The sequence below is a fragment of the Apteryx rowi genome, unplaced genomic scaffold (assembly GCF_003343035.1).
Source record: "Apteryx rowi isolate R43461 unplaced genomic scaffold, aptRow1 scaffold_463, whole genome shotgun sequence".
NCBI classification, from domain to species: Eukaryota; Metazoa; Chordata; class Aves; order Apterygiformes; family Apterygidae; genus Apteryx; species Apteryx rowi.
Genome location: NW_020450720.1, coordinates 48,157 through 75,208, shown reverse-complemented (window position 1 = coordinate 75,208; position 27,052 = coordinate 48,157). Strand labels below are relative to the sequence as shown.

General features: G+C 39.7%; 1 protein-coding gene across 9 annotated transcripts in view; it reads right to left on the bottom strand.

The window, feature by feature from the left end:
* Nucleotides 1–27,045, bottom strand: part of TBC1D2B (TBC1 domain family member 2B) — a 57,962-nt gene extending 30,917 nt beyond the window's left edge. For 5 of the 9 annotated variants that reach the window (XR_003255501.1, XR_003255502.1, XR_003255500.1 and 2 more), the window contains exons 1-7: nucleotides 26,774–26,854; nucleotides 21,103–21,256; nucleotides 11,459–11,624; nucleotides 6,235–6,392; nucleotides 4,973–5,199; nucleotides 2,255–2,647; nucleotides 790–900 (exon numbers count right to left, since the gene is read on the bottom strand). Coding sequence is in view for 5 of the 9 variants with exons in the window: in XM_026077829.1 (XP_025933614.1) it covers nucleotides 790–900; nucleotides 2,255–2,647; nucleotides 4,973–5,199; nucleotides 6,235–6,392; nucleotides 11,459–11,624; nucleotides 21,103–21,238 (1,191 nt within the window). In the remaining 4 variants the exon portion in view is untranslated. Of the gene's footprint in view, nucleotides 1–789; nucleotides 901–2,254; nucleotides 2,648–4,972; nucleotides 5,200–6,234; nucleotides 6,393–6,845; nucleotides 6,917–10,217; nucleotides 10,261–11,458; nucleotides 11,625–21,102; nucleotides 21,257–26,773 lie in introns of those variants that run through there. The other 4 variants (XM_026077834.1, XM_026077831.1, XM_026077832.1 and 1 more) reach the window with 4 other exon arrangements.
* Nucleotides 27,046–27,052: the final 7 nt, after the last annotated feature.

The window sequence follows — 27,052 nt, the reverse complement described above, 5'->3', positions numbered from 1 at the left end:
CTTTATTCTACGCACACCTGAAGACAAAGAACTTAACGAAGATTAACTAAATATACGATGTCTAAATTACATAGGTCCAGATACAGACCAGTTACAGCATGCAACAATTGTGATCACAGGATTTGATGCCAAAAAATATAGCCTTTAGACCTTACCACTAGGTACACAGTTTCCAAAAAACAAAGTAAACCCCACCAAACAATAGCTACAGGTATCTTGCTTCAACTACAGATGCGTGCATACATAAGCATACTTTCCTTGCCGCAGGCAATCAGAACATTTACCATTTACTTTTAACTTCTTTACATTTATATTCATCTATACCGAAACATACTTCCAGAGTTACATTCATCATTGTTTACTCAACCTTCACACTTACAAGAGGAAAGCTCTACATATAACTGAAATAATTGAAATATAATTGACATATAACTGAAAGAACACCTGAAACATCCTTATATATGCAGCCTGTTTTCTGCACAGTAAGTATTGCAGACTTAATACTGAGAAAACAATACATATATTTAGAAATAACACATGCCTGTGTTCATAAGTTGCAAAAAATGAACTTCATACTACTATAAACTTTAGTTATGCTTTTGAAGAAACAGTTCAGAAAGATTAGCCTGTAATGCTTTTTTTTTTTTTTTAAACCAACTCAATTACATTAATACTTTCAAACTGTTCCATTTCTGTTACACAGTCAAGTTCCTTGGGTAGATTTACAACTGAGTTTTTGAAAGCTGCTTTATATATTGCCAAAATGAGAACATGCTGCATTAGTCTGACCTTTGCCTGCCATTCTCTCTCTCTCGCTTCTGCATTTCTTCGTAGAGCAGAAAGTTCCAAAATCTCCTTATTTAAAAATTTATTCTGGGTCTTATAACCCTGAAGATTGTCCTGTTGATAAAAAAAAGCAAACTGGATTTTTAATAAAAATATCTCACAAATAGGAAACACCTACCAGAGAAAGTATACCACAGAAAAGAGAGCAAACAGCTAACAGGATTGATTAAAAATATCAGGATCAAACTAAGTATATCTCTGGTCTCCACATAAGGCAGCGAGTACACATGCCAGATATGAGCGCGGAGTGGTGCTCTGGGCAGAAGGCAGCGGCTCCGGCTGGCTGTGGCCTGGAGGGACAATCCTGCCGGGCTGCCCCGCGCGGGGGGAGAACAGCACATGCAGGAAACACCAGAGCGGCCATGGTGCTACACCTTGGCCAGGAGCACATAACAGGCAACACGACATTTGATTTTGGTTACCTTCACCATCCCTCATTTAGGGTACAAGTTTGATGTTTGCCTCCATGCAAGGGTCTTCCACAATAAGCTTCCCCAGTTAATCCACTCAGTCCTGAGCTACACACACCACCACTGAAACTTGAGGTTGTGGGATGAAGGAAAGTTGGTAGCCTCCCAACAGCTACACTACTCCCACACCCCAGAGCATCTGCCATCTGCAGCTCCAGCTTTGTTCTGCTTTCTGCCAAGACCAATTTCTACAGTTTCAGTTTTATTTTCCAAAGCTTCATGGGCTCAAACATAGGAAAGAAAATTAGGAATATTTGGATATGTTTTAGTAAAGGAGTCACTTGCATTCCAAATGATTTGGAATTGTAATCAGTTCAGAATACAACATTTACCCAGTGAAAGGAAGCTCATTTAAAACAAGAATTTAAGCAAAATGGGTAGTTTCAGTAACTCCACTAAGACAGCCTCTGACATATTTAACCAAGGTAGGTTAGAGGGAAAAACTGCATTGACAGCATCTGGAGCAACATTAGTAACACAGATTATACTCCTACTTCTCTTTTCTCCTGGGATTCCCCCTCCTCTTTTGTCATTCCACATGCTTTTTTCCTCACTTTTGAAATCCATGGTCTCCTTTTTTTGTTTGCTTTAAAGAAAACTTCCTGGTTGTTTTCCTCCATGCTTACATTTTCCTCTTACCCTTACTTCTTTCCTGTTCCTTTGATTACTTCTCACATCACTCCTCCACACCAATGATTAAATTACTGAAAGCATGATACACTGTACTATAGATGTACAGACCAGCTCAGAAGTCTAAAAGTCCTGTTTAGATTGCCACACAACAGGTTCAAAGTGTAGATTCCAAGCAGAGAAAGCCTCAGGTGATGAGTATCTTGGAGAAATGCTGTAGTGATCTCCCCAGACAGTATAGCAGACTAGAAAGTTTTTATAGGGAGCAGAGATTCCCCTATCCACCAAGACAGAGACATTGCTCTTACTTTTAGTCTGTCCAGTTCCTGTAGTTCCTTATTAATACAGGTAGCCATGGAGGAATTTACTGCTCCACTTTGGGAGGATGCATTGTCCTCGCATTCACTGAGTTGACGTGAGAGTTTCATGATCACCTCATCTTTAGCTTGAATAGTTTCCATCAACATACCCAACTGCTCATTGAGTTCTCCAACTTTACATTTCAGATTCTTTACTTCCTGCTGGAGACTATCTTTTTCCAGATTTAACTTTTCAAGCTGGTTGTTGAGACCCAAAATTTGGTCATCTTTTTGGTGCAACAGCTCTAATTTGTCTTTGGGAACCCCCTCACAAAGACGGCTTGCAAAATATTTATCATATTGGGAAGACCGGACTGTTTGCTGCAGAAGTCGCACAAGTTCCTGAGGAGAATAAAAACAAAGAGAGATTGAAATGAAGAAAGCAGAAAGCAGATTTCATGGCTTTAAAAGAGACAGACATTAGGTTTTAAGTTAAAAAAAAAAAAAAGTCATCTCTTACAATTTTTCCACTTTTTTTTTTTCTACTTCCTTATTAAAAAGGACAAGTACCCTTGCCAGTGGGAATGCAAATATCCTGGACCATTGCAACATTTATTGACTTGCATGAAAGATGTGGTTTGCACAGGGGAGTGTAGGTGCACGCACATAAAAAGCTGTTAAGGCAGTTGCTTAGAGTAATACCCTGCTTGAATCCTTGCTAGCATGAGATCCTACTCCGATTTTCAACAAAATAGAAGTTTACTGTGCACAAAACCCAGGATAAGTCTTGAACTCTTCCTCCACTCAGCATACCAGCCAATATCCAGTGAAGGCTATAATATGTGAATCTAAGTAAAAAAAAAAGTGAAGTTTAATAAAGAAAAGAAATACTGTAAAAAGGGTTTGCCTCAGCTCCTACTAGAAGCTCTTTGAAAACCAAACAGCAAAAAGCCACAAGATAATATTCCTTCAATCCCAAATCAGCAATAAATACTATGAAAGCAAGAAGAACTTGCAAGAGATTGCTCACTTGTAAATCTCACTAATAGGGATTACTTCCTTTCCTGTTTCCCACGTTTGGTTAACGGTATGACACTGTGGAACCATAAGGAGGGTAAGTTCAACCCTAGAAAGATTTGCAAGACAGATCAGTGACATGATGGGTTTTTTTGTTTTTGTTTTTTTGTAAAGTGTTCTGACACTAACCAAGAAAGCAAGGAAAGAAATAGGAATTAGTTTTATGGAATTCCTGAGAACTTGAGGGTTCCAGGAAAAAAAAAAATCCAGAAATTACCAGAGACCTGAAAATTCTTAAAGACATGCCTTGAATGAGCCATATATCTTGAGACTGCTGCAAAGCAGTAACAGATTAGGGCCCTCTGTCCCAACAAGTTAAAGGAACAGGAGAGAGTTGGAACTATATGCTCAAATACCTAGCTATCCTCTTCAGAGATAGCTGTGAAGGACCCGACAGATTTTGAGGGAAAGGTTGAGAAATTGGATATTCTTTTCCTTCATTCATCATGCTTTGACATTCTTCAGGTATTAGCTTAATGCCAGTTAGCTGAACTTTCATAATTACTAAACAGCTGGATGATTTCATGGCCATAGTTCAGTCATAACCGGGTGTTCTGCTTATCAAAAATAACACTCGGACTGATAAATGGCATGCCAATAGTCATTAAGTTATCAAGTTAGCACCAACAGAATCTAGTTAAAGCAATGCATGCTAGAAGAACTTGCCTGTAAGCAACAGCTGCACAGTAGGTTATCAACTCCTATCTACTCTCTTCTAAAATACAATATAAAATCTGTCTAGTCAGCTAGGTTGCCAGGAAGACATCCTACTGGTAGTCTGCGACCATGGATTTCAGTTTTAATGTAGCCCAGTATCAAGAGTCAGAGTATCTCCAGCTACCTGAAAGACATGATTCTTTTTTTTAAAAGCAGGAGAAGCAGCTGTAAAAGCAGTGTTTCACTAGATCAGTGGATGTAGTGGAGAGATTTCTCACAGAAGCTGGCTCAGACACACAAATATATTCTTGAGAGATAATATCACTTTAATAAATATGGGGCTCATGGATTTATTTTCGCTTGCCCTTTGATAATCTCACACACTGGGAAGTACAGTACCAACTCCAAGTACAACCTAAAAACGAGCAGAAATTCTTTCAGCTAAAAATCAAGGTATCTAATGAATCTGAGCTAATAGAGGTCATACAAGCACCAACACTACATGAGGGCAATACTACATCCATAGGTCTGCGGTTAGGTCTATCATTTATAAAACATTTCTGTGATGTTGATTAAAAAAGGGATAGAAGTCAGTTCCCTTTCTTCTACCCTACCCACCAGGCCAAAACAAAAAAGGGGAAAAAAGAGGATTTGAAAGTAGAAGTTTACGAATGGTGAAAGCAGCTCTGATTACCTGCCAGGATCCTGGCAGACAATGAGAAAGCTAGCTTCAGAGACTAAACGAGATACACATACACTAAAGAGTGACCACTTGAATACTATGCAAATGAAAGCTCTGTGCAGGGATCTAATCTTCAAAGGATGCAAGACTTGGTGGTTGTTTCAAGACTTTTTGAAAACAAAGGTTCACTTAGCATTCTTATTTTACAAGAAGCAACCGGTTCTTAAAGTTAGACAGCTATAAAGGGTAAGTACAAAATCCCCTGTCAGATCCGTTTGAATTTGTACACTTTGCCTGAAGGGCTTAATTACCTTTTGGCTTGAAAGATCTTTCTTTAACTTTTCCAACTCTTCTTGTTGGCTTTGATATTTCAGCTGCAGTTCAGAGAACAGTTTGTTGCCATTACCAGAACACCACTCAGTTGGAGAAGAGTCACTGCTGTTCCGGTTTTTGCTTGATCCAATCATGTCTTTTAATGGGCGTCTTGCTTTATGTGGAATGCGGCCAAAATCAAATGGAAAAGCTGAACTAGTCAGTCCTGCATAAAACAATTTCTTCTAGTTCAATTCACTTAAAAGGCATTTCAACACATTCAACTTTTCTTTTAAAAAATATGCTCACTAAAATTAGACTCTTAGCAGTATTTAAATAGCCTAGTACAATAGCGTTAAACAGGGCTTATTTTTCCAAATCGCTTCCTCTGGTGAGAAGAGTATATAGCTCAAATCAAAGTCCCATGCTGCCCGCCCCCAAAAGATTTACTTCATAAGTGAATGCTTATGAAATAAACCCCCCGATGAATAGAACAGAACTTTACATTTCACTACATAAAATTTAAGGCACCATGGCAAAGTATCTTTGCTAAGGAAGAAAGCTTCAAATAATTCATTGTTAACTCAGTAGCCATTACAGCAAATATTCCCTGATATCACAGCATTCTGTTCTCTTAAGAGGCATTCAATGTAAGGTTTACCTCCATTTATATAACAACAGGAGTATATTTAGAGAGAAGAATGTTTTCTAACAGATTAAATCACTTAGCTGTCAGCTGAAGTGGTCTTAAGAAGCTGTAAATGCATCTTTCACATGGTAACTGCAGACACTGGTCAAATGTAAGAACCTGTTACAATGTACAGATGAACTACCACTGCACACGCACCCCTGCCCTCCTCCCCACTTTAGAAGCAAGATGTATAGTATTATATGCATGTTTTAAAGTGTGAAGGCAATTCTACCTCAATGGTGGGCCCTGAATAAAGGATAATCAAAAGCCTCAAGTTTTCCCTTCACCCTGCAACTTTGCACCACAAGTGACAAAAATAAAGAAGTTAACACGCTCAGCGAACCTGAAACAATGGCTAAGAAGAGTTCTTACATATCCTATTATATCTGACTGGCTGGGGGACTTTCAAACACATAGGGAATCATTTTTTTAAAGAATTTAAAAGAATCTGGGTTTGGTTTGTGAAGAAAGGATAAATTTTCGTTTATTTCCTGGAGATACACATATCAGTGTACTATGCTAAAGAAGAAAAGGCGTAAAAGGCTCCCCTAACCTTCCCCTCACTTCTACCTTTACTCCCTTCTGCCAGGTGCTTCCTTTTTTCTTCTAGGACCATTGAGTCCTCCAAGTCTTTTGGGGTTGGATCCAGCAATTCCCACTCTTCACTGGTGTAAAATATGCTCTTTCGGTTTTCGTTATTTCCTTTTCTTAAAGAGGACATTGAATTTCTGTGAAAAACATAGCAGTCAAAATGACAAAATCTCCATTTTGTACCCATTTTATAAGGGGATTTCAAGATAACCACTGCAGTCAAAAAAGTGCAAACTAAAAATAAGCTAGCGCACACACAAAGCCAATACCATAAAAGCTCAAAGAAAATAAAGCATGTTTTTACAATATAGCACCTGCCATCAACTGTCCTGTGTTTCAAGAGACAGAACGATTTGGCTCTAACAGGATATTAATATCTAGGAGACCCCTATGGTCTTTCATATCGTTCTGTTTTCATCTTTGTTTTGGCAGGAGGGAAAAAAAACAGAAGACTTGGAAGCAGCGTCTATTTTAGCTTAGAATTTTAGAATAAGTGCCAAGCATTAAACAGAACAGTATGCAGTCAAAATGCCTGTATGTTATAGTATCATGTCCTGGATTAATATCAAACTTGGGGTCAACCAAGAGACCTGCTGTAGCTGCATAGCTGATGACAGATTCCTTAGCAGTTTCCTTCTTAAGGTGAAATGCTGCCAATTATCTGCAAGAAAATTTCAGAGGTAACCTCTAAATTCCAATTAAATAGCTCTATAGAAAAAAAAACATGTTTTTCATGAGCAGGATCAGGTTCACCCACCTAACCTCCCCCAAAGCCATCATGTGACCAGAAGTGTTCGAGTCCACACTTATGTATGATCCAAAGCACATGAGTATCAATGTAGCTCAGTATTGTAAAGTCACTGTCCAACTGGAGAAGATTCTACCACATTAACCCACATGAATCAATTTAACATTTTAGATGTAAAGTTAGAAAGAAACAGGTTTAGTATCTCAGCATTTTCTCCATAGTCTTTATAGATGGAGGCCCACTAAAATGCTTCATTATCAGCCACACTGACTCTGCTCTTATTCTGCAAACCTTAAGCAGGAAGCAGCCCATGTAACACCTGCACATCCTTTGATGACCCAACCCAGGCCTAGAGCTTCACAGAAGACCTGACACTGCATCAAAATGAACTATAGGCCCATCACTGCACGGTGCAAGTTCCTATAGCTAGTCTGGTTTACTGATTAAGCACAACTTAAAAATTATCCTAAAGATGGTTAATAAAACTACTTCAACAACCAACTTGCAAACTTGGCAAATATTGAATTATACAATATATTTAATCTTATGGCTTGTTTTGGTGAGCAAGACCACAATTTCTGTGATGGGCAAGAAGCCTTATTTCATTGTTTAGATCTCCCATTCAGATCAAACAGACGAAACTGGGTGATGACCAACATATTTCCTAGGGTACCCAAAACTCATAAATGTCATCTGGCACCTCTACAGCTACTCTGAATAGTGGCTGATCTCTTACCACATGATCTTGCAACCATCTGTTCTGCTCTTGAACAACTTCAATCTAAAAACCTGTCTGAGCGCCACCTTTTAAAAACATCATATCCATATTAAAGCTTGAAGAATCGCAAAAAACAAGTCAAATGAACTGTAGAAAACATTTTTCCAAAAATTGCTGTTAAGCACATGCATTATCATAGACGATGCTGAATTTTGTAAAGCTCTTGCATAGGATTTTTAAGTGACTGTAGTGGCATGGCTTAATTGTTTTCCATTAGATTAAAAATAGGTAGTTGATTTCTTTTAAAACAAAATTATTTCCCTAAGCACAGCATGCCAAATGTAATTGGACAAACTATGTAAAATCTAAACCCATGATCTACTGACTATCTTTTAAATTGTTTTGTTTTTAAGTCTTATTGTGTGATTGTGTAACTTAAAGGTTATTACAGTTCAACATGTTTCAAAGTCTGTTCTGCATAAATGAAAGACACAAGGAGTTGACAAAGTTAAGAGAAAAATCAGGCTTAAATGTTTGTATATGCCAATTAGTGCTTGAAAATAGATTAAAAATGGAAAAGCATGTTTCAGCTTTAACTACAGCAAATACAGATGTATTCTTCATTTCCTTCCAATTATTAGTTCACCACTATTACTTCAGATGCAAATGCAGTTGTTACAGCAATAGCCTCTTCTCTGGTAAACATGTCAAACATTTCAAAGAGCAAAGAGGATGCACTTAAGGGATATATTAGGCACTTAACAAAACCAGGCTCCCAGCAATGTAGAAAACTGAAGTTTTAAAAACTCCAACTCATCCTCTGATAGTGGGAATAAAACTAGTCACTATCCAATAGGATCCTGCCAGGAGTAATAGGGCACACATTCTAAAAAGTGATCACAGAAAAATTGCAGCAAGTTATAGGAGAATGGAGGAGAACAACCAAGCACTACAATACTGCTGCCCGCAATTATTATAGCTGAGTTTCTAGCATTTTAATATTTTTTGCCAACAGCTTTTATAGTCATAGTACTATAAAATGACATTTTAATTTTCAACTATTGATTTTTTTTTTACTGTTATGAAAATATTAATGATCTTGTCCAGATTCTAATAGTGGTCCAATACAACTAAACAGACCTTTGTGGTACATATGCAAAGAATACTGGTAAACCCATTAAAAGAAGAGCACCTGTTAATCTAGAAGTGACAAATGAAGTTGTACATGCAATCTGATTTCTTGCCCATATTAAGATAGAAGACCTTATACAATCACTTCATGCTTTTTCCACAGGTGCTCCATTCAACATAAAATGGCCTGAAGATAAACCAAAGTTGTACAATGAGAAAGGTTCATGTCTGAAGGACCCTTGCATCATTAGTGAATAGCTGTGCTTATTGGCTGGGCATCATCCAACCCAAATTTGAATGCGAAAGATTCTGTGGGCTGGAAAAAGAGGCATGTAATTATGACTATCTTTAATATTTACACAAAAGTCCAAATTAAGGTTATACATGCTATACCCCTGAGTAGCTGAGTAGAGCAATTAGAAAGAAAATCTACTTGTCCCTATCAAACCTATGCTGAAGAAAATTCATCTTTCTGGTGAAGATAGCATAGGCGCTAGATGACTTAAGAACTGCTACAGATTCAAGTCTCCGAGCAAATTTATCTCACTTGGTAGAGGAAGTTAAGTGCTCATGCCCTGCTGGTTCACAACAGGCAGAGGTAACACTAGTCCATAGCTTTCAGGGACAGGTTACTGCAAGGTCCATGCTAACAGTAATAAGCTCAGAGGTTCAAGCACTTTATCATGCAGCTAAACAACTTCTGAGAGAAGGGCAGATGTTCTCCCATTGACAGACTGTTCTCCCATTGACAGAAGACATGGCCAGACAGTACACAGCTGTCTGCATCACACACACTTCAAGTTTTAGCTGCCTGCTCTGAAAATCCTCTCCAAAACAACTTTTCAAAGGCCCAGAAGACTAAGTTTGAACATAAGAGGCAACTCGACACAGACACAAAGCCCCACTGCCATCAGCCTGCACACAATGCCTGCTTTGAAATTCAGAGCACATGGAGGGCACTAGAACACTCCACAGAAGAGGTTCAGAGTTTTTAAAAATCTGTTATTAGATACTACAAATCTTATTCTTCCATGAACATTTTCAAATGTATGAACCATTGTAGCTGAGTATCTCCAAAGAGTGGAGGGGAGAGGAAGACATTCAGCCTGAAAGAGCTTTATTGCGTGAAACTTTCTCATATATTTATTCCCAGAGACCTGCAAGGACTCCAAGCCATCAGAGTCACAGCATTACAGAGAAAGTCCACCTCTTGAATGCCATACTACAGCATGCGCTGCCACCACCACCAGGAATATTCTCCCTTTAACCAAAAGGGCTCCCCAACCCACAGCTCCACTGTTAGCCGCTCTGCTCAGTTACAGAGAAACATTAAACACATCAACCAGGCAACACTGAGAAGCTTACCCTGACACTCCCCTTCTAGCTAGACTTCCCAAAAGCATATCATCTGCAATTCAGAAAAAGACAAAAAGAGAGATAAATTACAGTATACTTGAAAGAGCACCTCTGGCTTTCTAGAACTATCTCCAAAAGAAGTGGTTGCATGTAGTTTTCCTTGTCTAATGACCAAATTTAAGTTTCATCAAAGCAAAGCAGCTATGCAAAACCAAGACGACATACAAGGCTACCAGTTGAAACAGGACATGTAGTAATAGGATTCAGATGTTTCTTAATCCAGGCATAACCAATACCTTTTCTAGAACTTAAATGGCACTCTACACAGTTGTCAAAAAAAGAAAACCTAAAACAAAAACACACAAAAAATCCCCGCACCCTGTGATCTCTCAGATCTCTGTGCTTAACAGGAAAGCTTTAAAAGGAATCTGTTTAACTCAGCACTGCTGATGAAACTGAACAACAACATTTTATTGGCAGCTCAAGAGGGATGTGGTCTAGTTACCAAAGCCACAGCTCTGCTTTGTGAACTGTTCCGTAATAGCACTGTAATATCCTTTGAGTAGAAGCGGAAGATCCAATGTGGAGAAAACAAAGTATAAAAAAAGTTAAGAATGGTAACAGGAGAGCTGAAAGCTAGGAGGACTGCTTTTTATAAGCAATTAACATTAAGAGTAAATTCATTAAGAGTGTGGGAGTTAGATGTAATGTTGTTGTTGTTGAGAAAGGGTCTGCCACATTTTGGCTTAAGAGTTCAAACTACACCGATTTCAAATTTGTGCCATGCACTTTTTTTATTTTAAAGGAAGAATGATTTATATTGTTTCAATTTCCATCACTAAAAATACTTCATAAGCACTAAATACTATGTCTCTATTGGAACCCCAGCAATTAGCAGCTCTATTACACAATGAAGGATACAAAACTACTGCCTGAATCAGTGAAGAATGCAATGGGCACTACAGGTAACTCCTGGCTCCCTGTGCGGGTTCAGAGGGCAAAGCCATTACTAAAAGTGCACTATAGGACCCGATTCTCCTTTTCGGGGATCAGTAATGCTACATAATAACTACATTCAGCTATGCCCTTCAAACAAGCAACTATAGTAAAGGAACAATTTACTTGAAGAGATGCAGGGCAATGTACTGCTCCACCCCATCGCACCCAGTTCTTGTAAAAAGCTACCATATACGCATGGCCTCCACCAGATAGCAATCTCTACCAGCAGCTCCTGGTAGCCCCCAACTTACTTGATCTCAGTACTCCATTGCTTAAGGGAGAAATTGATGGCACTTGGCTGGACCGGTGCAGGCTGGGAAGCAGCTTGCTCCCCCACCAGGTCTGTAGGAGAAGTCTCCACAGCTAGAATATTTCTAGCTCTCTCTGCTGAAGCATTTTGACTTAGGACACTCAACTCTAAAAAAAATAAATAAATAAATAAAAATGAAAAAAATCAGAGGAAAAAGAAAAACATGCAAAACTTTCAGCATCAAAACTTCATGTTAAGTTTTACTTTAAGAATTGCTGTATAAAGTTATACATTACTACTAAGTCATTAGTCATGTACTTTATATTAAGGTTTTACTTTAAGTTACAAATTAATTTTTTAAAAAAGAGCAAAGTGCTTTCCTCAACATCTCACTACAGCCATGTTCTTCTGATAACAGGTCTCATGCCACAGCTCAGGAACCATTAAGAATGCAATTTACAATTTCAATTAGCCAATATTTGTTCATCAAGCTTAAGCAGCTACAAAGCCACATAAATTAACATGGATTAATCGTATTAATCCACAAAAACCCTTGTAAAATCAGCTCAGGTCTATCCAAACTCCAAGTCCAGAGCAGTGTCACAGAAATACCACTAACACTGCTCACAGGGTGTGCTTCATCCTCAAAGTTACTTAGCCACTTCTGCTGCAAGTCAATGAGCCTTATGGACCGGAGCCAGCTCTGTGCAAACGCAGCCTGGGCATTCCCTGAGCCAAGGACCTTAGCGAGGGCAACGCAGACACCGCAGAAACCTACTGCCTCTGCAAGAGTTTATTAGCTCTGGTGAAGCTGAGCGCAGCTAGAGCTAAATTGATCAAACTCTCCCGGGCACCTCAGTGAACCTACAGACAGGGCAGGGGCCACACAGACGCGGCGCAGGCCCAGCACTGCACACCTGCTGGCAAATCCACATGGGCCCACCTGGACAGCTCCATCGGAACCAGATCTTGGCAAACTGCTCCTAGCCCTAAGCCAGAGCTAATAAAGCCCAAAGGAACGAGCTCACCCAGCACGGAGCTAGCCAGGTCTCCAGCACACACCACTGTCCAGCATGTTCTATATATCAGCATTAGCTCAGTCTTCCCATTATCCTAGGTAGGTTCCCCCCCCACACACACACCCCTACCCCCCAACAGGCAGAAGGAATGGGAAAAGCCAAGTATGGACTATACTACAAACGGCACAAGCTTATATAGAAGTGTCAAGTTGTCCACGGCCTTCTACAAACCCTCTGAACAAGGCACAGTTAAAAACAAGTTCAAATGTAACTTTCAGGTTCTTCTCTGTAAGAGGAGATTCACAAAGTATTAAAGCATATTAAACAAATTTTAGAATTGCTCTTAAAACTGATTTGGCAGTTATATTAAAGAGTAACACACTGGAGAAAGGGACACACCGGAGGAGTTTGACTTGCATGATTCTCTGTGGGATAGGAAAAACCTCGGGAGATCATGATATGCAGTTTAATTGCCGGTGAGTCTTTCAGTCTTTGTTCTGAGGATTATTCAGTGCTAGCAGTGAGACCATCTTTAAGCAAATCATACCCCCTAATTACTCAGATAGTTCCTTTTCTTTATCCCATACTGAAGACCAGAAGTAAAAACCGGAAGCATTCTATGGCACAGAGCACCAAACATAAAAGATAAATGACACTATAGATCTCTCAAACCCTCAAAAGGGCACCTTGAATAGGGAAGTATATTGTTATCTTTCAAATACCAGGGAAAGGCAGCATAATTTGTACTATTTTATGAACTGTGCAGATAAGACAAAGAGGTTTCTTTTAGCCAAGCTAAATTTTAAATTCTTTTCAATCTTGGCTGTTTGAGTTGAAAAAAACCAGCTATTTGATAGTACTAATTTTTATAATATTCATTGTCTAAAAGAGAAGAAAGAAAACTCAGTAGATTTCAATGAGAACAGCTTTGCGCACCCAAAAGCCGACTGGAACACCAGCCTTCTGCTTTCATACTTACACCTCTTCCACCTGCACTTGACAACAGTGCAAAACCTCTTTACAGCATGGCCCAGATAAAAGCTGTTGCTTAAGAGCTGATTTTAACAAGCACATTTCTGCTCACATCGGACATGCAAATCAGCCTGGCTCAATCTTCTCCCACTGCCTGGGGTTACTCCTTGTCCGTGATCCCCACCTGCCACAAGCAAATTCAGCAAAACAAAACCAGCAGCGGAGTACAAGCAGACTTAGGTCCAGGCCAACCCCTCTGATAGCAGGGCTCATATCAGTCAAGCTAAAAATCAAATTTCTTTTATTGAGAGAGCAATTCATTGCACAGCAAATACTACACACTTCCTGGAAAGAAAGTAGAGAAGTCACTTCTGACATCTTTTCAGGTTAAAAACCTTTCCCATGAAACAAGAAAAAGGCAAGATTAAACAATCCCCCACCACACCTCCAAATACACTAGTTTACTTGTATCCTCTCCACCAAAGGGAAAGTAGAGAAAAACCAGGGTCAAATGCAGTTAGCATTAAAGAATATAATTCTTAAGATCTTTCACAGCAGCTAGAAATCAGCAATGATTTCTTAGAGCCCATATGTTCAATGCCTTCAAAATCTGACCAAAATTATGCCAGATAGATACTGCATATCTGAAAAAAGAAAACTCTGTGCTAGGCAAAAAAAGTTGCATTTATCAGTAACAAGAAAACAATTAGAAAAATTTCATACAGTATATTTATATAAGCATGCCATCTGTCCACAAATACCTCCTCCTCCAATTTCCACTGCTACCATGACTCTCCCCAAAACACTACTACGAGACACTCTTGTGCAAAGCACCGCCAAGCAAGATGTGTTTGAAGTTATAATTATATTTTGTTCATTTATTGCTGCCCACCTAAGCTCTGATCCCTAACTGGATGTAGTCAATGCACATTGGAAATTATTTTGATTATATTATTTCTTTCAGCGTTTGTCCCTTTCAGGCAAAACTTAGTTATTTTTTTCATGGTCAAATCCACAGATTTGCAAGTTGCATAAACCTTTGCAAGGATGTAAAATTAGGCTGGTTACAATGCAGAAAAGAAAAGGTAACATCAAACCAAAAATGTAATAGAAGAAAACTTTGCATGGTTTTGATGCTGAGTAACTGTGCTACATAATTCATTTTAATGGTTACAGTTGCATTTCATAAACCAATACTTGTCAAAAATTCTATCATCTCCAAACTTAGTACCTGGAAACCAGGATTACAAAATATATCCTGCAATTATGAGGAAGTTAAGTACTAATAAGTCTGTGTACAGTAGAAAACAATATGGGTCACACACATGCACATATACTGACATTCTGTGGCATCACATTTTGCTACAAAGGTGGATAAATCAAGCACTGCTGCATGATGGGGCAGCATCCATTTGCCTTGATTAAAGATGCAACAGAAGGATAACTAAATGCATATATGACTTGTGTAACGAAGATTTTAGTATGCTATGGGTTCTGCTTTTTGACAGTTAAACATCATGAAATATAATAAACAGAAGTTAACCACAATTAATTGCTCATTAGACAAAAAAGCAAGCTTAATTTATGCTCTAAAAACGGATTGCGATCCACAACGCTGATTTCTTGAAGACAGTTTTACAGCTGCTTCAGAATAGTTTTCTAGAGCTCAATGAAGTTCTCTGCATTCTGCAACATGGCAGATAACAGAGCTCACATCATTTGCAGAAGTTTGAGCACAGCCTTGCTGATGGTGAAGCAGAGTCATTCTCTGTTTTCCCCATTACATGCTGCACTCACAACAGCTTACTGGTTACAGCAGTAACCAGTAAGGTCACTGACAGGCCAAGTTCTTGCCAAGTGTTAAGTGTCAGCACTGAGGAGTACTTTTTTTAGAGGTACCAGGTACACAGAACAGCAGAAATAAAGTCAACATTTCAAAGAAAAAAATAGCTTTCCTCAGCCACTAATATTCATATTTGTGGCAAGTGAACATCCAAACTGTTTACATTTAACTTGCAATGTTCCATTTAGCATCATCTCAAAAGCAAGAATATGCACAGAATGAAACAAGCATGTAAACTGTCTTCTCTCTGACTATGCTCTATGCATGTGATGATACGTTATTTCTCAACTGCTACAACAGAACGTTTTGGCACAAGTTTCACCAGCATTCCTGGAAGCAGCAGCATACGTACACGGGCCCTAGCACACGAGTCTCTGGCATCATCACTTCCCAGCTTCCTTCCCACCTTCCTGTACGCTCTTCTCTGCTTCAGGGCCCCCTGTCCTAACATTTTAAAGCATCTGTTCTGGAAGAAAGAGCTTGTTGTTATAGGACACTGTGAAGGCAAAACCAAACAACAAAATAATCACCCTTTTGCAATAACCCTGTGGAGAGGTATCCATTCAGTTAACAAATCCAGACAGTTAAGAGGTCTCAGAGTTGTCAGTCAAGAAAGTCAGAAAGCTGTATCCGAGCACTGAATCTGTCTATTCAACATTTTGAGGAAAGTGCAACTGCAATCATAACAGATCAATATAGTATTGCCAGAGGGAAAAAATCCAAAACCACATTACACTTACGCAACATTTCTTTGCTGAAACAGCCAACAACATCATTTGTCACTAGTATAAAAATGTACAAGACCATTTGAATGTAAGGAAAAAAAAAAACAAACAGGTAACCAACTTACCTATTGTCTAATCATTTTTTCTCCTTAAAAGCCATGTAATACAATCACCTGAAGGAACTGGTTTAGTTTTTTCTTATCTTCAAAAAGATTTAATCATTCAGACATCTACAACTAATTTAGAACATACAGCAGATTCTGTGAAACAATCTGAGCTAATGAAAATCAAACATAGGTTTGAAAAACATTAACTGAGTGAGTTCATTAAGTATAGTGCTAAGAATTAGCTGAACTGTGAGCAGGAGAAAAGTGACTCAAACAACTGAAGGTAACAGTCTATTGTAATAGAAACACCACTCCATGGTTCTTGGACATAACTAATGGGWATTACTTCATGTAAAATTAACTGAAGTCAGGAACAACTGCCTGCAATGCATACTTTCTGGTACTCTCTGCTATCATCTTGATTAATGAAGTGCTTATTATTCCATGGAGAAGAAAAAATTCACTAATACAAAACTGTACTTCACCAGGCTGAAAGCGTAAGAGGTCTATCTGAGTGCCTGTTGCCTCTTTGTGATCCAAAACAAGCTTGGCTGCAAGCAACTAAATACAGAAGAAACATTCTTACCCATGTTTCAATGGAGAAAGTTTAAAGCAGAAGGAGGTCACCTGCAGCGCTCAGTTAGGAATCTGCTCGAAATACTAAGAAGTTTCCATTCTATGAAACGTACATCAGTCATGATGGCCCTGTACATAAGGCTGTAGCTCACAGCTTAAGTGGGAAATGCAGCCTAAAAAAGCATGCCTGCTTTCTTGTACTGCCAAAAGCAGAGGCATGTGGCAAGGCAGGAAACTGAAACAAGGAATTAATCCAAATATTTTTGCTTTGCTTTGTTTTGAGTCAGATCAATTCCTGATCCGAGCTGCACAAACACTTGGGCTAGATCAAGCAAGAGTGCAGTGCAGGGGCAGGAGGAAGACTAACAGCAAGTGGAGCTCGGACCACTTCTTTTCACAGCAGCCTCAACCTGAACTGTGACAAAGGAGATGCTGAGATATAAAACAGTCTCTCCGCCATACCACACAAAGGCAAAATCTTTCCACGCAAATGTTAGCTTGTGGGGAATAAGCATACATTACGTATATATAATTAAAAAACTAGTAATTAATTGTTTTATTCTCAAGATCACCATTCCATAAACTTTCCTTTATCGAAGCCTTAAAGAGAGAGATACAGTAAGAACCATCCTCCGAACAAATCCTGAAATCAAGAACACAAAGCATTGCCAGGAGAAAACACCAACCCAAAAGCCCCATATACAACACATCCCATCTCTTAACAGGGCAACTTCTTTATCATTAACTGACCTAACACATGTCCCTACCCTCTGTATAATTTGCACTGAGCAGGAGGAAGGTCATACCTCAATCTTGTCTCGTGGTGAACCCTCAAGATGCATGTTAAGATTAACTACGGTTAAAAGACAAATGGTAATTCAAACTATAATTAAGTAGCATCTGGGAGCTGAGTTTGATACTCCAATACCTATAACCTGTATTTTGGAAAGCTTACTTCTGCCGAAATCCATAACAGCATCTGCAAAAGGACCAATTAACAACAGTGTTACAGGCTCTTCTACTAAGAAAGGCTACTCTCTAAATAACTAAGTCTGTTTTGAGGCTCCAGGGTTCAAAGCAGTTCAAAAGAAAAAGATCCCTGTGTGAGCTCAACATTAAGCAGCCTGGTGCCAAACTCACCACCACTAGGTTATCCCTGCCAGGCACCACACTTCCAATGAAGCATTTAAACCCTTTCCATTCGACAAGCCAGTGGTGACTGCATATCAAACAGTATCTCCAGCATCTGAAACCACTAGTGTACAACCACATTGAATGGGACTATTAACCAACAACTGTCTTTCCCCAAAGAGAAATATTCAAGACAGCACACTAAGTACCATCAAGATGTGATTTTTACCTCTGCATCCAATCCTCTTTGTGGCTTTTTGCTGAACATACATTTTTTACACTTTTTTGGCTGAATGTGGTGACACACGTGGACTACATAGCAGATAAGAGCATAACAATGGAACATAGTTGCTAATGCAACCATTACAAGAAAACAGATCAAGTTTTTAAACTTATTTCAAAATGTAACAATCTTGTTATAAATGCATGATGTACCAATTTTTATTAATGCAAATTAGAAGTTGAGAAATGGCATAATTAAGAGTTGGCATTATAAAAACTTCAACTAAAAATTGATTCCAAGAAAAAAAAAAAAGTTGTATAACGAAGAAGTTTACTTGACTTCCATAGTAGTAAAGCAGCTCTGTTAGAAAACCTACAAAATCATTATATTTGCTTTTTCACAGGCCACTTCGAAAAATATTTTAAAGTACTTTTCTGTTTATTTTTTGCTTTGAATATTCTTAAGAACTCTTATGAGAATGCTTCCTTATCAAACCTGAACCATAGAGCAGTACCTTAGTTCTTTTTTTTCTTCCAGTTACTCCAGATTTCTGAACTAAACTGTACTGACCTAAAAAATTTTATATAAGATTAAAAGGAGAAGACGGGGGGGCAAAACAGACAAGACTACAGTGAGCAGTTTTGTTTCTGGGCCAAAGACAGACTACTTCCCCATTTAAAGAATTACTGATGGTATTTGTACTCAAGCACTAGCAAAAAAAAAGTAATTTCTATGTTCCACTATAAAGCACACCATCAAAAGCACAGTAACGGGGTTTTACGAGACAGGTAGTCATCAACATGGAAGCAGAGCCTTAAGGAGTCCCCCAACTCTATATGAAAATTGAGGGGGTTTTTTGAAAGAAGAAACAATCTCTCAGGCTCTTCCCACTTTCCAAAAAATGAAACCATTTCTTAAAAAGACCTAATTTGGTGATTAAGCCATTATCGTATTCTGTCCTCAAAAATGAGACAGTATATGCAGTTTCAAGTTGCACATAATAGAACTTAACTGCCAGCTGCCCATGAACAGGAGTCAGCCCCTGCAATCCCTCTACATTCCTTGCATCGGATTTAATAAATCACACAGCCTGGTAATAATCTGGTTTGGCTCGCTGATCCAGCAGCAAAAAGCCCAACACCTACAAGAATGAACAGTGTCAGGCCAGTGACCTAAACTGAGTGGATTCTTTCACTTATAACTCCTAGATCTGATGCAAAGCACAGGAACAGCATCTCCACAGACTGTAACGAAAACAGATGGGTTTCACATTGTACCTAAACTCTGAGGAAGGCAGCACAAATGGGAACAGACAGATTTGGGGTCAAGTTTCACTTTATAGTTGATGTGGCCCAACAGTCTGCTTCCAAAAGATAGTAATCCTGCTTACTCCTCTACTCCCACTCCCATTATTTAGCTGTTAAGCCTTGTCCCCTCTCTTCCATCAGCTCTGGCAATCATTTGATTGCACAGTAAATATATTCCACTCATTAATCCAGCAGAAAAAAATTCCTTCTTTTTGGCCAAATTGAAAATGGAACCAACTCAGCACAGGGTCACACAAACACCACAAACAACGAGCAATGGGAGCTTGCACAGCAGAGAATGAGACGCTGAAGGTAGAGGGGGGAAGTGCCTGAAGGAGCAAACCCTGCATTACCCCGTTCAGCAGCAGCAAGCTGTTAGATCATTGCACACAAATACATATTTTCTTGCAGCGTATGGTTTAACCACACTGCTAACCAGACTACCTGCTGCCAAATAGGCAGTCTCAAGCCATCCCAGTCTGCATTCCCACCAGTTCTCTTGTGCTAACCCTGGCACTTATTTGGCCCGACATTACACCGCTTCAGGAAGTTATATTTGCCAAAAACTAACCGGGGGGATGTACTGTGGGGGGAAGTTTCTTGCTAGCTTCACTCCCTTCCCTGGCTTCAGGAAGCCGAGACAAGCAGCAGCACTAGAGCACGGGACAGAGCCGGCCATCGGACTGGCATGGCTGTAATGTCAGGCTGAGCCCCTACTCAAACACGAACTCTCAAGCCAGCCGTGGTTGAGCAAGCAGCCACAAGCAGGCCGCTCTCGAATGAAAGCCATAAACTGGGTTAGAGGACACCGCTGCAGCATGGGAGCTGAACAGGGGAGGAGAAGACAGCTTAACATTTCTGTTTTCACAGTATGAGCAAATTGAAATCAACAAAATATAAAATATAAAGCCTTTTGATGAAATATGTCTGACCTCAAGACTGTTTAAACCCAAGGGAGCTTTACTAACATGTCTAACTTGGCACAGAACAAGATTACTTACACAGTCTTCTTTATGGATAACAGAAATAAGCAACCAAACCGTTTCTGTAGTGATCCAGGAATAAAACAATTCAGAAGTGCCTGAACAGTGTGGTCAAAAAGCAGTATAGCTTTATAGAACAAATTGCTACATTTTTATAACCGACAGCAGTCTAAAATTACATTTTGCTTGGCTGAAGATACTATGGAGGCTGAATTTCACATGTGTAGTCTCAGGGTAAGCTGTCTTCCACTTTTAAGAGGCAGAAAACAGAGACCCATGAACCACACCACACTTTTTTAAAAAACAAACTATATTTTCATTGAGAACATGAGATTCCCATCAAATCAATTCCCAAGAGGCCCCCATTAAAAACTGGAGTTTACATCCCAGGAAACCTAACATACTAAGCTTTTAAGATATTACAACAACTAAAAGACAACTCACCTAATCTATACTTTGCCACTTTAAAATCTATTCATAAAACCACTCCATTTTACTTCAATTTTTAATACCTATTTAAGGAAATATCAATTGGTTTCATAAGAGACAGAAGATACAAAACCCACAGACATAAATGAAATTACATTTACGTCAAATAATTTTATCAACATACGCAAAATTTAGTTACAGCTATTTGATAAGATGAAGAAACAAGGAAAACTTCCTAAGACTATGTTCCCTACTTTGTTACCACCTTGTATTGATAAACTGATACTCACAGAAACACCTATTCTGTCTTTACTTAAATTTTCAACCTACCCGGGTTGTCTTTGGCAACAAGACCTTTGGAAAAGTCGCTCGGTGTAGGAGAAGTTCGGCTGTCCCTTTTTGCTGCATCAAGATTGTTACAATATTCCCACCTCTTCTGCTGAAGTTCCTGAAGCCAGTACGTCATATCCTGACGGGTCGCAGCCTACAACACAGAGAACCAGAGCACTGAGATCACCACACCTCTTTGGCATATGCACACAGCAATTCCAAATGCAATAAGAAGAAAACAGCACAGGCACCTTTGCTGATCTGCTACTTATGATAAACTGAGAGTAACACACTTTAAAAGAAATAACCACCAATTTACTAGATGTACACAGTGCACACATATGCATCCCTGATTTTCACACCAATTCCATTTTCCATTAAAAAGTCACACGCATTTCTTTCTCCAGTTTTACACTCACATGCAAGAAAAAAGCAGCAGTAGCATCTTATGTTTTACACAACGTATTGTTTAGATAAATAACTACATATCCGTATTAAGGGAAATAGGGACTTCATTTTTTATTTAACTTGCTTAGCTACCAGCAGAAAATAGAAAATTAATAATGCATTGTAACACCATATACTTTCATGATTACAATCTACATACTGTATTACTTTATGATTCCATGAGCCAACTAACTTCTACAGCAAGGTGTATTTAAAACAAAAAAACAAAATACTTATCTACAAGCCTACAGTCAATGTGAACTGGTAGTAGGCAAGCAAGAATTTGAACTGATCTTCAAGCTTCAGACAGAATCCCAGCTGTAAGAGTCATTTCAAACAGAGTCAACTGACAATCCACAAACACCAACAAGCAGCTAAGCGGTGGTAACTGACACTGCAGGCGCACCTACACACGCAACATATGTTTTATTCCAACATACGTCCTCAGCAGCCAACCCAGAAGCAGCACTGGATCACTGGATACTCATAACTGGGTTAGCCGAGCAATCAAAAAAACTAACACTCATGGAAAGACAACGACCCACGATTCAGTCTTATCCAGCAGCAGAGTCCTCATTTCTAGCAAGCTGAAAGCCTATATTCCCTTTAGATTTACACACAGCCCTTGCCAAGCAAGGCTTTACTGCAGTCAAGCAGAAGTCCATCAAGCTCAGCCCAGCAGCAACCACAACATCACTAGCAGCCAAGTCACATTGACTCAGTACAACTTTTAATTAATTGCTGCCCACGACTAGCACAACCTGAGGAGCCTTTTTCAGTTTGTCCCGTTATCCTCTCCTCAACACTCTTTAAAAAAAATAATTCATTTTAATAGAGCTGTTTTTCATTGGCGTTTTTAAATTCCTGACAGTATTTGTTGTCTGCTGAGCAGCATACGTACGCCCTCAGTTTAAGTGACATCACTGCTGCACATTGGGTCAGTGAGTACGGTTATGGCCCTTCAATATAAAACAAATAACAAAGCAGCATGACTTTATCCCTCCCCATTTAAAGTCATTTTCCCAAGAAGTATTTAGTGCCCTGCTGCCACACCACATGTATTATTTTGTCTGTCCTCCCTTTTCTCGGAGATTTCTGCTCCCTTTGAACAGTTTTGGCTGAGGTTTTTACGTGGGCATCCTAACTGTGTACTTCATATAGCAGGATGAAGTAAAGAGTATCCTGAGAACCTCTGTAAGAAAATTTTTGTGCAAACAAAAATTAATTTTTAAAGTTTGTTGTTTCAAAGGGGCATTTTTACACAGGCAGAATATTTTAAGTTTTCTTCTTCCCCTACTCCTAAACAAAAGGCAAATCAAAAACTACCACAGCCTAGAAATTTTAATTCACTTTACCCATCAGAGGAAGGAATGCTGCCACGCTTGCCCTTTCTCTTATGGCTTCCGAGTAGTTAGCTACTGGCCAGCATTAGAGACAGGATCCTTAGCTAGATGCAGCATTGATCAGACTTGGCAAAGGGTCCTTATTTTCTGTCATACGAAGCTATTGTATGGCTATTTAATAAGAAAGTACCTTGGCTAGTCACTGACACTTTAACGGAGACATTTTTGAGATAATAAAAAACACCATAAATGGAATAGCAGAAAGAGGGCAGTTGCTTTACTTGTTTTCTTATTTTGAGCATTTCTTTTGCTTATATAATTAACTAGTTAGTGATTTTACACTAAAAAAATCCAATCTCTGTATGATATTTGTCACTAAGAACAAATATATCAGCAGAATTATCCATTAATTGTGACAGAAGGACATTTTCACAGCCTAACAGATTCTGCAACAAAGCAAAGGAGAGCATTCATGTCTTAGAGGTGTTAAGGGCCACAGACTTATGCAAATGCCCTCTGAACTGGTACAAGGAGAAATTACTGCTGCACACTCGCAGACAGAAAAAAGCACTGAGTGAACAAGACAATCCCATGTATTTTTCAACTAAGTGATGGAAAGTGATTATCACTTACATGAAACCCTTCCCTTAAACTCTCTTACTAAGGGTGCTGCAGGAATTGCCACCTTCTGCAGCAAACCGCACATGACTAAAAAATATTTTGGGGAAATAACTACAGTGATGTCCTCTACCTAGACACACCGGTGGTCCTTGTATGCCAAAACTAAACACTTTCAGGAAGAGATCAAAAAAGCCAACAAGGAGACCTGGCATTTTGAGGCACCTCATGAAAGTTTTTGCTGCAATCCTTTTCTGAACCTAGACAAACCCTCCCTCAAGCATGTTTGTGAAGGGCAACGTCATCAGAAAGCTCACATTTCTCAAGATTTACTAATCTTGCTATGCTCAGATAGCAAATTGAGCCAGATGGCTTTCTTGGAGGGTAGCCCAATTTTTAAAGTACTGTAACCACTAACCAGCAAAAGTTAGAGTATGATCAACCCCGGAAACAAATCACCTTCACTACTGAGCTACCTTATAAGCTGCATTAGACCCTAACAATACTATTTAAGCTATTAGCACTGTGAAAGGCGCACAAGCACCTCATTATTAATCACCACCACATCCTTAAAGATTAAGGAAGTACAACATTTGGGGTAAATGTTTCAAATAACTCTAGTTTCAGTGAATTTGACATCTGAGTATTTTCAAGGATCTGTGCCCCCAAAATTTGCACTTTCTGGAATTTTCACTACCTGGCCAACAACCCAGAAAAGTTTTTTCTTTAAGAAGTCTGTGCAATTTTCCCCACCCCCAAATTCACCATTGTTCAGACAGAAGTTACCCACACACAAGTGACAGCATTTCTTAGTTTCAAAGGCAATCGATCTGCACTACTATCCAAAATAAATTCTATTTTAAAAATAAATAAGAAATGACCTCTTTGTTCATTTATATATTCATTCTGCTAATTCTTTTCTGCCTTAATGGTAGACCTCCCTGTGCAAACATGAGCAAGTATTCACTTGACTATATTAACTCAACAGCATTCTGTGTGACAGCAAGTATTTACCGGATCAGGCCCTTTCCATGATAATATTCAGATTTCCAAAATCTGTCCATAATTCATGACACAGTTTTCTCTGCCTCTTTACTAAAATGTTGGTATCAACTACAAAAAAAGGTCAAAAAATTCTTTTACATACACTTAGCTTCTTCTAATGTGCTTTAACAGCTGGAAATGCATAGGAAAGCTACAATCATGTAATTATCAGGTTGATTATTTACATTTGTAAGCTATGAACCATTTGCTTTATCTGCTGTAAAAGCTACAACATATTTTTCCCTCAGAGACTGTCATCAAGCTGAGGAAAAGAATCCCAAGTATATTAAAACATCTTCAGTTCTCATTAAATAACAAAGACTAAGCAATCCAGATGATGAAATCATTGCATTAACAAAAAACTGAAGCATTATGAAGAAATAATGCATTCCTGAACAGCACCATCATTTCAATCTGGAATTCCAGTTGCTTATTTCTTAGTGCTCTTCTCAGCTTATAATACTGAATGGGAAAGACCAGAACATGAGAGCTGGAAATTCTGACAAGAAGCAAATTGAGGAATACAAGGCACATGAGTTCGAGGGTAAAGGCCACATTTGACTTGACTTTCTTCCTCGTGCTCCGTGTGTAATGTTTTCTTCGTAGATTAAGTCACATTTGACTTCAATGGTGGCCGAATCAGGCATTAGTATTTTTAACAACTTGAATTCATCCTTATTCCTATTTCTACATAGTTTAGCTTAAAGATATTTTTTATAGGCCTTAAAGAACCAAGGTGTTGGGTTGTTCAGTGTAGAAGAAAATTAAGTTCAGCTCTGAAAGTCTTATCAGCTGGTAAATCATGCAGTCACAAAGGTATTGCGATATTCCTTAAGATTTTTACTAATCCCTTATTATATCATGTAACAGCATTTTTAGGGACAATCACACTGCTGCTCTAGGACAAGTACCATAACAACTTGGGAGGAAGGCATCACTAGAGAATGTACAGGGTTTTTTTTCTTATAATTACTTAACTGGCACCTTTGCCCAGGCCCCATAAAGGATAGATGAATAGAGCTCCCATTCGCACAGGTTCTTTCCTAGAGAGTATAGGAAGAAACAAATACAAAGAGTAAAGGCAGAGCAATGAGATCACAGGCTAAAAGATACCAAGACAAACAGAAGAGAGGAAACCCCATAGGAAAGCTTGCTGCGGCTTACAGTTGTGCATCATTGCCCAGCCTGATTCATACCCACATAGCTGCTAAACACACCTGAGGATGCTGCCAGTACTAGTTCAGACTAGTACTAGTTCACAGACCGCTTATTTGTTACACAGGTGGGTAATACTACTACCCACTATAATCCAAATCACAAATCACACATTTCCCAAAGGCCTTCCTGTTCAGAAAAACCCAAGCCAACATGCTCATTATGAATTTTCCCAGAGATTTCCATACAGAATCATTAGACACTAATTTTAAAAATCAAAATCTACACCAGTTACACCAAGCCTGGAATTTTAACTTCTGTAAAAGAAGCACTCAGAATACAAAAGCTGCTACAGGGAAAGCAATGCAAACTTTTCTACCAGCTATGATAAAAAAAAATAAGTTTTTACATATGATTGCATGCACAACTAGCTACATTGCTTTTCCTTTACCAAATATAGTTAAAATGACTATCACATAAGTTTTCCAGTCAGATAACTCGTTTATTCTTTAGTAAAGTATGTTAAGGATTCCTTACTTTGGCACAACCATTTACCGCTATGAACAGAATATTAAAAACTGCATGGTCTGGTGTGCTATAATCTCAGCCTTTATCATCATTGCTCAAATCTCCATTGTTAATTAGGGATTTAAGAAAGGCCTTTTTCGATATTCAGCAGAAGTTCTACTGTGTTACTCCAAGAGCTTCACGGGTTATTCACACTCTAACGCGGAGGCTCTTGCTGAAGGAAGCGGCTCATGTGAGAAGCCCGGTCAGCGGAGAGGAAGAGTCCCGGAGGAGGCCGCCCGCCTCGGGAGCGCTGCGGCCCGGCGGCCGCGATTTCCTCTTCAGGCGGGCGCGGGCGCAGGCGGCAGCCCCGGCGCCCCGGGCCGCTAGCGGCGCGCAGCCCGCCCTCCCCCTCCCCCCCCTCCTCCTCCCCCCCCCAGGCGCCCGGACGAGGCTTTCGCCGCGCGTCCCTCTCCCACCCCCGCGCACCCGAACCCCCCAAGCCGCCAGGTTTCCTCGGGAGCTGCCTTCCCGCCGCCCCCCCGGCCCCGGCCTACCTTGAGCACGGCCACGGCGCCGCCCGGGCTGTGCACCTCGAAGGCGGCGGCCTCGTCGCCCGCGGCGGCGGCGGCGGCGTCGGGCTGGTGGTAGCTGAAGCAGGCGGCGGCGATGTCCAGGTGCCCCAGCGGCAGCGCCTCCTGCGGCCCCTTGAAGTAGTAGAGGTAGCAGCGGCGCGGGTCGAAGACGAACCAGCGGCTGCGGAAGCCGCGCAGGGGGCCCTTGCCCGACAGCTTCTGCAGGTAGCCGCACAGCTTGGGGGCGCCGCCCGCCTGCTC